Below are 12553 nucleotides of genomic sequence, written 5' to 3'. Positions count from 1 at the left end.
TGCATCCTGAGAGCTGGGGGGGCTGCATGTTGTTGTGGCAGCTCTGTCTGGGTTGCCACATCCATTCTGGCGAGCGCAGAGGTCAGAGCTTTCTGCCTGGGTGCCATAGCTCAGCTCCTTCTGAGGGGCTGATGACCACCAATGGAGTCCCCTCTTGAGCCTGTAGGGCGACTAGGCCCTCCCTGCGCGCCCTCCCGCACGAACTGCCGCGCAAACTGCCGCGCCACGCTCTGTTTGCCCGCTCTGTTCGCCGCGCTCTGGGTCGCTGGTGCTCCCTAGGCTGCTTTTTATAGGCGTGGGGGTGGGCGCCGTTGCTCTGGCAACGCCCAGGCCTCGTCAGCGGTTCCCACCAGAGCTGCCGGCTCATGGTGGGTCTCTTCCACTCCCTTGGTGTTTCCCTGCCTCTGGAAAGTCAGGAAAACCCCCTGTGCCCCTAGATCTGCCTCTCCGCTGTCGGTCGGGCCGGCACCGGAGCAGCTCCCTTTGGCGACTGACTTTTTTTATTTGGTTTTCTTTGATCTTCTCTTCTCTCTGAAGTAGTCCCGTGTGGATCAAGAGGCTTGCAATGAATGCATCCAACTGAAATGTGGCAGTGAAGTGCTCTTCTCGTCAAGTGATGAAGTGAAGGCTGTTCTCATCAAGGCATCCGTTGTTTCATGCACTGCTGTTTTCACTGGGGCTTCATCTTTGAAGACCAAGGATATCCTGAGGAGAGTTGTAGCTGCTTTCTCTACATCAGATGTATCTGTCTGCTGAGCTATCAGCCCAGAGCACTTTGGTCCTAGTCGCAGCAGCTTCTCTGGTGATGGGAAAGCAAGGAACGTGGCAATGTCCACAGGAGGAGATGGCACTGGAATTGCATCCTGTCCATCCCTTGTCGCTCCTGCTTGCAATAAATCCGTCCACAGTTGTCCCCTCATTTTAATACTCCACCCAACTTCCTGGCTTTACCCTTTTGAATCGCTCTAAACTGTTTCTCTGGCCCTGCGCCCACTATTGCGAGGTGTGGTGGGTTGACCCTGGCTGGAGGCCAGGTGCCCCCCAGAGCCGCTCTATCACTCCCCCTCCTTAAGTAGACAGGGGAGAAACAGTATCACGAAAGGCTCATGGGTCAAGATGAGGACAGGGAGAGATCATTCACCAATTACCGTCACGGGCAAAACAGACTACACTTAGGAAAAAAATCATCTAATTTATTATCAAGCAATGAGAAATCAACCCAAATTTTAAAACACCTCCCCCCACTCATCCCTTCTTCCCCAGCTTAACTTTACTCCTGATATTGACCTACTCCCCCCCCCGAGCGGCCCAGTGGGAGGGGGAATAGGGGTTGCAGTAAGTTCATCACACGTTGTTTCTGCTGCTCCATCCTCCTCAGCGGGAGGACTCCTCACACTCTGCCCCTGCTCCAGCGTGGGGTCCCTCTCATGGGACACAGTCCTCCACCAACTTCTCCAACATGAGTCTTTCCCACGGGCTACAGTTCTTCACAAACTACTCCAGCGTGGGTCTCTTCCATGGGGTGCAGACCTTCAGGAACAGACTGCTCCAGCGTGGGTCCCCAACAGGGTCACAAGTCCTGCCAGCAAACATGCTCTGGCGTGGGCTCCTTTCTCCACGGATCCACAGGTCCTGCCAGGAGCTTGCTCCAGCACAGGCTTCCCACGGGGTCAAAGCCTCCTTCAGGTGTCTCCACCTGCTCCACTGTAGGATCCTCCACAGGCTGCAGGTGGAATCTCTACACCCCATCATCTTTCCTCCATGGGCTGTAGGCAGACAGCCTGCTTCACCATGGTCTTCAGCACGGGCTGCAGGGGAATCTCTGTGCCGGCACCTGGAGCACCTCCTCCCCCTCCTTCTGCACAATCCTTGGTGTCTGAAAAGTTTCTCACATCTTCTCCCTCCTCTCTCTGGCTGCAAAAGCTCCCTCTAACTTGTATTTTTCCTTCTTAACTCTCTTATCACAGAGGTGCTGATTGGCTCAGCCTTGGCCAGTTGTGGTTCTGTCTTGGAGCCGGCTGGCGTTGGCTCTGGCAGACACAGGGGAAGCTTCTAGCAGCTTCTCGCAGAAGCCACCCCTGTGGCCCCCCCCACTCCCAAACCCTTGCCATGCAAACCCAAGACAAACTGATCCATCATCATCTAATGCTTTTCTCCTGGTGAGCAGAGCCCACCCTAACTTCCCTGCCAACTTCCGGCATGCCCCTGAGGCATCGCAGAAAGGCAGGCTTCTTAAAGCCAATTCAGTGACCCTCAGGGTTACTTCTTAACCCCTTGACAGCTATGGCCAATCTTCCAGGCTGGCTAGCTTGGCAAGCAACGCAGCTACCGACCCCCACTGCTCCATCTGGGGCCACCCTGGCACACCATATGCACGAGCAGCTCCATCTCAGCTCTCACCTTCCCCTTTCGCCTTTCTCAACCACGGCAGGGCTGCTTGTGTATCCTGCCGACTACGCCGCTTGTCAGATCCAGGCGGCGACACCGCACTGGCCTCCGCCAGTGGTGACACCGAGCCAGACCCAAGCAGGATCGGATACACAAACACAATGCACGCACAGATGATCAAAAGGCCTTTATTACATCCACGTCCCAGCGGGGGTTCCCCAGTAGTCCCCACGTGAGGCAAGCAGCAAGCGGGCAGATCCCTGGCACCTGACGTGATGGCTAATGGACAGCCTGGCAAGTGGACACGCGAATAGTGCATGGTCAGCTACAGAGAAGGCGTGTGACAGAGGAACCTAGCCAGAAACCACATAAGTAACAACCTACTATCATGTGGAACAGAAATCTCTGCTGCCTGAACAAAGCATAAAGGGATTTAGTATAAGGAATCTGGGAAATTGCTGTACGGAGTCTGGGAAATAGCTGTACTGACCTCCATCGCCTATCTCCTCGCCACTCTTCTGCACATAACCGTACAGACGCCAGCCCCTGAGTCCTTCAGTTTCAAGCCCGCTTCACCAAGTTGGCCAGCCTGCTGCCAAAGATTCCCTCGCCTCTTCTAGACAGGTGGATCCCATCCCTCTCTAACAGGTTATCGTCATCCCAGTACGTCCCGTTGTCATTTCACTGAGATGAGGCATGTGTTTGCGGTTCAGCAAGACGCCTTGGAATGGACCACCAAAACTCCGCACACAGGTGTCAATAGGTCAATGAGAACTTGCCAAACCAAGTCAATGAGAACTTGCCAAACCAAGTTGTAATAGTGCAAAACAAGATTTATTCGCCGAAAGAGTTCCCAAGGTGCCTAGGACATGGCTAGTAGACAAGCCACTGAGCCAGTCCTCTTTCCACCAGAGCTCTGTTCACTGACACCGCCTAAAGGGAGGGGGGAAAAAAAAAAAGGAGAAAGGTGAACAAGCCACTAGAAAGAACTATCAGCGAGTTCCTGATCACAAGTCTGCATAATCAGAAACTCTCACAGCGTTGAAGAAATAGGTATGTCAACATACGCACCTCGTCTCCCACCAAGTTCCACAGCTGGATCAGTGGCAGACCTGTTGCGTTGTCATACTTTGTGACCTGGAAAGACAGAAAAACATTAGTTTGCAGGCATCAGCCTGCATCAATTAATTCAGGTCATGAGTGTGAGCAATTCTCAGCAATTCTCGGGTCCGAGCCATGGAGGATGCAAGGCTAGCATCAGTGACTGCATCTCAGGTCCTCAAAACACCAACTTGGGTGGAGGCTGGAGGAAAGGTAGCTACTGCTACCAGGCAGCTGGGACAGCCTGCTGGCAAGTTGTCTCGAGTCACTCAAATCCGTGCCCTTGCTAGAACTAGTGACGCCTTTGAGCACGGCATTAAAGCAAAGGAAGCTCTGAGACTGAGCATCACGAATGCCATCAGCTTCCCACTCGGCCGCATCAGCAACAAGAGGGAATACTCAACCCTTCCCAGCCACAGCGTCCGGAGCGGTGCCGATGCTACACAAGGAAGTTCTCAGCACCCAGATGGCTCCACAAGAACCCTTACAGCAGCCGGCCTTACAAGCTCGGCCTTTGTTTTGGATTTGAACACACACACACACACACACACACACACACGGTGGGCTAGGGGGCACAGAGGATAACAGCAGCCGTCAAATCAGCAACAAGGCTTTTCCAGACAGCTCTCAGGTACCTGCGCCACTAGGACTGCGCCTTCGGTCATCTCAACAACAGCGGTGTCAGCCTCGGAGGAAAAGTGATCCTGGCCTGTGGAAAGAAGAGAGCAGGAGAAAACAACTGAGAGAGAGAGTCACGGGCTTTAAAGGCCAGAAGGGACTATTCAGCTCATCTTGTCGCACCTCCTACATCAGTTAGGCCAGAGAATCCTCACCTGCCCTTGCTGTGGGCACTTGCTGGACCCCGTCTATTAAGCTGGAGGTCACACAAGTAGTATGCCTGCTGTGTTGCCAAAGGGAAAGGGCAAAAAAAAAAAAGCCACCAGCTAAGTGAACGTGAACATCAGTGGCTGATGAATTAGCAGGCTTGCAAGACAGAGAAGTATACTTCTGCGGTACCTTTGAGCTGCCAGGAGTACTTTGATCCTGAATAAACTCAGCTCAGGGGCTTCAGGACTTTACGGACCCTGCACAGAGCGCAGGACTGTCACGGGGAGCTCAAAAGCATTTGTACCGCAGGCTGGCTGGCACCTGAACAGTGCCAAATGCCCTCTTTGCAAGCACCGGCAGCTCCAGTCTCTCAGCCCGCACAGCTTAGGTGGGTACTGTTGCTAACTCCACATCTGTAAATGCAGCAGGGAACCCTTCTGTCCCGGGCAATACAGTTACAATCGACTGGGCAGAAGTGTGTTCATTCTGGAGGACAGTTGCTTATTTCCTACCAAACTGCTGCAAAATACAGCTTCTCCCTCGTGCTCCCCACCCCGAGACCATCTCCAGCAGCAAGTGAACGACTCCTGACAAGCCCACAAATCCTGAAGGAGGTCGATCTCCTCGGGGAACACGCAAAACACTGACTTCTGCTAGAAGCAGCTTAAACCCTGCCATCCCTCTAGTCTTGGCAGGGCCTGTACCTCCTGCAGTGCTGCCAGCCACAAACCCAGGGCTGAAACCTGGCCTGACCCTGAGCCCCTACAGCCACCCCTCCCGCACCCAGAAGGGCAGCTTTGGAGACACCATCACAGCCTGCATCTCTAACATCACCAGAAAGAATGGGGGGGGAGTGGGGGCAGGGGGAATGAAAAAAGCAAACCAGAAAGCATCTCTAGGCAGTGACTGACTGACATTCTTCCAGGGCTTGGAGGCTGGTCTTTTGAACACAGAACTAGACACCTCCGTCATTTTCATAGGGAAATGCCAGATATTTGTCTAGCAGATCAAAACCTAAGTTGGCATGTACAGCTACTCTGTGACAGAAGGTGGCAGCGTAGGTACAGCTACTTCACCTCTACCCTGCCAGTCCTGCCAACTTGCTGCTTAGGAGAGTCATTCCTTCTCTCCTCCATGCACAAAAAAGCCTGGCCATTTCTCCATTTCCCCTGGCGTCGGACGGGTTATGCCATGCTAGCACATTTACAAGAAGAAAATACAATTTTTCCAGTCCTCGCTCTAGTCCCATCAGAGGCTGAGCTTGCAAGAGGGGAGGGAGAAGGCTGAGACAGAGTCATTGCTTGTACACAGCTGGCATCCATGGAAACCTGCAGGAGCACCACCAACGGTACGTCACGAGAGTCTCATTACCTGGAAGCGGTACCACGTTGTCCAGTAAAACTTCCGCTCCTTGGAAAGGCAGTGATAAGAAATCAGACCTTAAAGAAAAGAGAATCGATCACATCGTAAGAACATGCCTTTAAGTTACTCCTGTATTCTTGAAGGTGACACTGATTAATTAATTGCTCTAACAGATATTCAGTTGAAAATTAATGACAGTCAAAAAAAAAACCCCAAAAACGAGACTACTCTCCCAGCAATCTAAGCAGCAGCAGCAGCAGCAGCAGCAACAGCAATAAATTGTCTGATTAGCATGCCAAGTTGGACTGGGCTCCAAGCAAAAACCACCTCCCTCATGGAGGCTGTACTGCTTTTCTCCCACCTCTGGGGCACAATCAAGTATTTCCTGGGCTTGTGTAAGAAAACCCTCATCCAGTATGGCTCTCCCAGCCCATGGGGCTGGGGCATAGAGAATCTGCATCTTATTCCTACCTCATCAATTAACTACACTCTGGGGCCTCCTGAAGGCCTCCTTTTGCTCAGCTTCCATGCTGAGGTGGGAGAATTTGCAATTGCCTCTCCCTCCCCTTCAAAAAAGCCTTGCAAGAGCTTGCTGTGCTCCCAAGGGCTCCACACCCGCTGCTGAGACAAACCTTTCTACCATTTCCCACTTCAGCTCTGGAAAATCCTATAAGCAATTCAAATGATACGGATGCCTCTGATGAAGATTCAAGCCAGATAAGAGCAGTTCGAGACCTGATTTGTCTGAGCGTGTCGACCTTCACTTTGTCGTATCCTCCGTAGTCCACGTATCTGAGCTCCACTTCACCGGTCTCTTCGAAGTAGCTGATGACTTGAGCCCGTAACCATGCCCCACCCAGGCCTGGAGCCGCGCAGATAATACCAACTGCAGAACAGAAGAGCTCCCTTGAAGTGGCTTCCCAGAAATCAGCGCTTCAGGCTGATTCCTAGTGCTGCACAGTTCTCTACTGAGAAGCAACAGCATTTCTTCTCATGCTGCTGCCATCTTCCTTCCACATCCCCCCAGCCCTCCATCAGACAAGCCTGCCGCTGGCACACCGGAGAGCTGGCTTGTACTCTCAAGTCTCTGTCTGCCACTGCCATGCTCTTCTAGCCAGGTATCCAGTTCCCTTCCAGCCTTTGGCCACTAACAGTGAGCTCTGTCTCCAAGAAGGAAAGGAAGCACTAAGAACCCCTCCCCCTTCCTTGTGATGCACCCTCCACTTGACACCATGTGCAGACAGTGACACGATGGACACTTGGGAGGAGTCCCACGCTTTGTCAGCAAAAATCCTCCAGGGGCCAAGTTGGTTGGAAATGCCCTGAGGCGGACTTGATCTCATTCTGAAGTTCAACATGCAGCTAAGTGGCTGGGGAGGGGGGCACTGCAGGCACGAGGGGGATAAGGAAGAGCAGAGCAACATCTCTACTCCGGCAGCAGCTAGGCAAGCAACTCTCTGAACTGGCACATTCTCATCCACTGGGAAACTTCCCAAGCCGAACTCGGGGGCATCAGGCTTTCGCATGACCCTAGAAGTTTCTCAAGTGAACCATTTGTGAGCAACCAAGTTACTTGCCTTCTACTGGAGTTGGCAGGGTTGGAATTGCAGGTTGAGAGTAGCAGGTGGACATCTGCTGGTCAAGGCTACGCAGGGCGTGGAAAGTGGGGTGTGTATACTGCTGTAGAAACATGTGTCCAGCATCGACTTGGTTTGCCACGACCACTTCTACAGGAACTCCATCTGGGAGGAAGAGCTGCCATGTGGAGGAAAGAAAGTCTCATTAGTGTTCATTGCAACACAAGCTTCCTTCACAGCAACTCCATGTTCCGCCAGCAACTCCTGAGGCTTACAGCCATGGGTGGAAAGGCCCTTGCACTCTGGTATTTCACTTGCAAAGGCTGCTTGGGATCAGGAGCAGAAAGCTATTCCCTGACACTCCATGCTGTTCTCAAGGAAATCAGACCAGGGACGGGGCCCATCTTGTACAGGAAGAGACTCTCGGCCGGGTCCTGCACTTGGCTCACAACAACCCCAGGCAACGCTAGAGGCTTGAGAAAGAAGAGCGGCTGGAAAGCTGCCTGGCGGAAAAGGACCTGGGGCTGTTGGTCGAGCGCCGGCTGAGCGTGAGCCAGCAGTGTGCCCAGGTGGCCAACAGCACCCTGGCTTGTATCAGAAATAGTGTGGCCAGCAGGACTAGGGCAGTGATCGTCCCCCTGTACTCAGCACTGGTGAGGCTGCACCTCGAGAACTGTGTTCAGATTTGGGCCCCTTGCTACAAGAACGACATGGAGGTGCTGGAGCGTGTCCAGAGCAGGGCAATGAAGCCGGCGAAGGGTCTAGAGAACAAGTCTGAGGAGGAGCGGCTGAGGGAACTGGGGTTGTTTAGCCTGGAGAAAAGGAGGCTGAGGGGAGACCTTATCACTCTCTCCCAGGACCTGAAAGAAGGTTGTAGTGAGGTGGGGGTTTCTCTCTTCTGCCAAACAACAAGCGATAGGACAAGAGGAAATGGCCTCCAGTTGCACCAGGGGAGGTTTAAATTGAATATTAGGAAAAATGTCTTCCCCAAAAGGGTTGTCAGGTACTGGAACAGGCTGCCAAGGGAAGTGATGGAATCACCGTCCCTGCAGGTATTTTAAAGGCTGTGTGTAAATGTGGCACGCGGGGCCATGGTTTAGTTGTGCACTTGGCAGTCTTAGGTTGACAGTTGGATTCAATGATCTGAAAGGTCTTTTCCAACCTACATGATTCTATAAGTCTACATTTCTCAGCTCAGGCAGAATGGAAGCAGGAGTGGAAGACCAGGGAGATCAATCTGATCCGTAACAGTTACGCAAGCTGGAGAACGGAGAGCCACACAAAACCAAGCTGGTTTACAGGGCATCTCTGAACCAGCCACATGGATCTAGCCCGCTCCGCGAGCAGTGACCAACACCAACAGCCTTCCACCTGGACATCAGCGTAGCCAGCGAGCTTGGACTTACCCAGGCAGTCATAAGGAGCGAATGAAGTGTCAACGGTGTTGGTGGAGGTAGAGCGTAGATGTTGGTGAGACACAGCTTTGTGAACTTCTGGCCAATCAGGCTCAGTACTTTTTCTACTTGTTGTGCAGAGCCTGGAAGACAAAAAGCCCAAAGTCAGTCTCTAGCACAGATATGCTGAGGACACTCCCACCACTGATCTAATCTAACATCCTTCACAGGCAAGACTGCTGTATTGGCTGATGCATGCCCTAGCTCCTTCTTCAAGCCTGAAGTGATCCTGCAAAAGGCATTGGTTAAACTACAGCAGCCGAAGATGTTAAAAAGCATTCTCACCTCGAGAATAGAGGGTTCACGTGCCAAGGCACAGGAGACTTGGCAGATACCTCTGCTGTAACAGCACTGAGCAGAAGAGTTTTCTAAAGCACTAGACTCAGAAATCCACAACATCTGTTTCATTTCCTTGCCCATCGATGCCCCCAAGCTACATAGTAGAGCACAAATCGAGAGGCATTCCACTTACCTTCGATGTGACAGACTTGGGAGTCACGGAAATAAGGGAGTGTTGTGACGTAAACTTTGGCACCAGACGCTTCCTTCAGGTAGTTCATAAATCTTCCTTTTCTGCCGATCAAGCGGCCAACTAAAGCCTTTGTGAAAGAGTCGAGAAACCAACAGTTAGGAAGAGGAACAGAGATCAAACAACACTCTTCTCTGTGCCTTATTTCAGCCACATTCCCAGTTCCTGGAGTGTCGGGCCAGGCGGGATAATAAAGGCAATGCTGGACCAGGGCAGAGTTCAGCTGGTCTGGGATAAGGTCAGGTAGATAGAGATCCGTAAGCACAGCTCATTTTCATAGATTCATCTTCACATCTTGGGAGCTAAACGCTTAAATCCTCTCCGTTTAGTGGTTGTTGATCTCCCTGGGATGGCACGGAGCCGGTACCAGACTGGAAGAACCAGAAGATGGCTCTGTAGGGCAGGGCAGGAGGTGTGAGCAGGCCAGCGGTGGTTACCTTTGGGACCTCTATTTCCCAGATAGTGAAGTCGGACTTGCAGGAGCCTCCTTCTGGATGAGCGTGCTGGTGTGTCACTGCCTTCCTCGTGGCACAGTCATTGTCCACAAAAGCCATGCCTTTGACAGCCAAACCTACAGGACATGCACACGTGTTAGCATTCAGACAGCCCACACAGTCCAGCTACCAGACACAAGGCCAGGAAAGTGCAGCATTTCCTAGAGAGCTTACAGTGAGCTCTTCCTATGCATTCCGTTGGGATGTTCCTGTATCAGGTTCTCCACTGTTTCAGAAGGGGTCAAGTAGACCAAAAGTAGGTCTAGGAACGCAACAGAGGCCTGAGTTCAGCAGGAGTCCTTCAAAATAGCAACACCTTACACAGCAGCAGAGACAGGACACTAAGTCAAAGTTACCAGCTGAAGGAGAGCTATGCTGACATCAGCCCTGCGCTCCTGCTGCTGCTGCTGCTGCTGCAGCAAGGTATTTTGCATTTTCCCCATGGCTTCAGGAGGGCTTTTCACAGGGAGTTCAGCATGCGGGGAGGGGGGCCCGGGACATGCAAGCTCTTCCTCTGCTCTTTGTACTGACATTACATTCCTGCCCCAAGAGGGGTTGCCCAGTGACCTGAATGCCAGCTGTGCACACTACTAGCTGGGGTAGGGGCTTGCCTCTTGCCCAAATTTCTCCGATGCTTGAAGAAAGAAGGTGCCAGAGCTGAGCCGTGTTTTGTTTCCAAACCATCAGCTGATACCAGGAATCCTCCCACTTGGCAAGGGGGCAAACTCAAACACCTTCCTCCTGGTCAGAGCCCAGATACAGTGCAGTCAGTGTAACACAAGGCTGATCCTTCCTCCCTCCAGATGAACCAGCAGAAGCAGGAAGAGCCTCACTTGCTTGCAAGTACTCAGACCATCCAGTGCAAGACCAAAGAGAAAAAGAAACCCAACAGCCGCTTCCCATTTGCCACATCTTCCCTAGGTACACAGCACAGAGGCCTAGAAAGGCAAAGGCAAAGAGGGCAGCTGTTTGCCATAGGCTTCCCGGACAAGGATGAGGATTGAAGTCTCACAGCCTGGGGGCGAAGGTCAGCTCTAGGACCTCTTATCCAGCATGGCCCCATGATCAGCTTGACCCGCTGTAGCCCCTCTCCCTACCCTTCAGCTGAGTGCAGAGCTCTCAGCCCTTCCCATCCCCAGGCTCCACAACACACGCTCGTACCTTCCTGGCACGCCAGCATTCACAACAAGGCAAAACCCTCTTCTTCCTAGGGTTGCTCTCACAAGTGAAAATGCTCGCTGGGTTTCATCCTTCATTGTCGGCAGACTCAATCCCCATGTCTTGCAGCAAGCAGCTTGGTTCCAACTGCTTGTAGCAACTACCAAAGACATCCCCTCATTAGGGGCTCTTGGCACCACAGGCTCTTCTAAAGGATTTTCACATCCATCTCCAAGGTCAGACGGGTTAACTAACAGTTGCTCAGGCAGCGTTGTATTCTGCCAGGCGCACACCATCCAGGATGTAGAAGGCAAAAGCAACACAGAGACAGATGGAGGAACTCCTCGGACGTTGCTCCCTCTAGGGACTTCTTGGCGTGCACCTACCCTTCCAAACCACAAGGCTTCAGGGGAAGTGGTCTGCAACCAACTCATTTGATCACAGTTCCTCAGAGCACTTCCCTGCTTCATCCAGAAGCCCCTCAGAAACCTGCTGCCTTCCAGCTTCCATTCGGCAGCAGCCCGTAAGCACAGAGAGGAACCCAGTGCTTCCTAGAGGCTGCCTGAACTGAAGCAGAAACCATTTGTATGAGCACGTCTCAAACCAGCAAGGTCTTCAACAGCCTGGCCTACATCCAGACACGGCCCACTGCACTGGGCTACTCAAGCACACGCTTAGCTTTAGACAAGAATTAACTTTGTGCCGAAAGGGGACCAGCCTGTTCGCCCCTTGGCAACAGACCCTGAAGATCACCCAGCTAACACGGGATCCTACAGAGATGGGAATTCTGAGAGCAAATGCATACCCACCTGCTGCACACTGATCTGGGTTGGCACCAGAGCTTGAATCCTCTACCAGGCTCACCGCAGCACTGCCCTGACACTCCGAGGTCAGGGGGAGAGAAACACAAGCAGGGCCACTGCTTTCATCCGGAGGTCCTGTTGCTTCCGGCTTTGCAGTGTCCTCTGCAACGGTGCTGGGCTGCAGTGTGGTCACGGACAGGTCTGGATGGTCCTCTGAGAGATCTGGCCTCTCATGAGTTTGACAGGGAAGAGAGGGTGTCGTCGACTCTGCTGATGGCAGGGAGGTCGAGGTTTCATTCTCGGGGTGTTCCTCTTCCTCAAAGACTGCCTCTCTCATGGGAACGCCCGCTTCTTCCTTTGGTGGTGAATCCTCCTCTGGCGCTTCTTGCTGCTGCTCTTCTTCAGCAGCTACGCTTTCTTGTTTGTCAGAAGAGCTTGCCTGCTTTTTTCTGTGGGAATAGATCCACCAGCAGCCAAGAAGTGCCAGCGCGCCGGGTATGGCGTATGGGATGATTTTGCGGAAGTATGAAGGCATTTTCCAGAGCCTCAGCAATTCTCTCTAGAAGGAGCAGCAGAAAGCATGTGAAGAGAGTGACAGGCAAGGTAAGAGGAAGGCTGAAGTTTCATCAAGGTCTTGAGGTATTTCCATTAGCATGAACAGGCTTCTCTTCCAGCCGCTCTTTACATTCACATCTCTGCTCTACCAGCAGAGCACAGAACAAGATCCTTACCTAAGACTAGGGATATCTGGACATTTGTCACCGTTAGACTCATCGATTTCACATGAGCTCACCTTTACACTTCCAGCCATTTCACCACCTTTCTCCTGCCTCACCCTTGCAGGTCAGGACTACACACA

The 12553-nt window shown here is 52.5% G+C and overlaps 1 protein-coding gene across 1 annotated transcript; it reads right to left on the bottom strand.

Moving 5' to 3' along the window:
- Positions 1–3261: 3261 nt before the first annotated feature.
- Positions 3262–12229, bottom strand: LOC129200603 (A-kinase anchor protein 1, mitochondrial-like). Its single transcript, XM_054811915.1, has 10 exons — positions 11701–12229; positions 9677–9810; positions 9183–9309; positions 8663–8793; positions 7257–7434; positions 6415–6565; positions 5689–5756; positions 4125–4198; positions 3460–3525; positions 3262–3321 (listed from the first exon to the last, which is right to left on the bottom strand). The coding sequence occupies exons 1-10, from the start codon at positions 12227–12229 to the stop codon at positions 3262–3264; spliced, it is 1518 nt and encodes a 505-aa protein (XP_054667890.1).
- Positions 12230–12553: the final 324 nt, after the last annotated feature.

Source organism: Grus americana, unplaced genomic scaffold (assembly GCF_028858705.1).
Source record: "Grus americana isolate bGruAme1 unplaced genomic scaffold, bGruAme1.mat scaffold_344, whole genome shotgun sequence".
NCBI classification, from domain to species: Eukaryota; Metazoa; Chordata; class Aves; order Gruiformes; family Gruidae; genus Grus; species Grus americana.
This window is presented reverse-complemented; position numbering and strand designations above follow the sequence as displayed.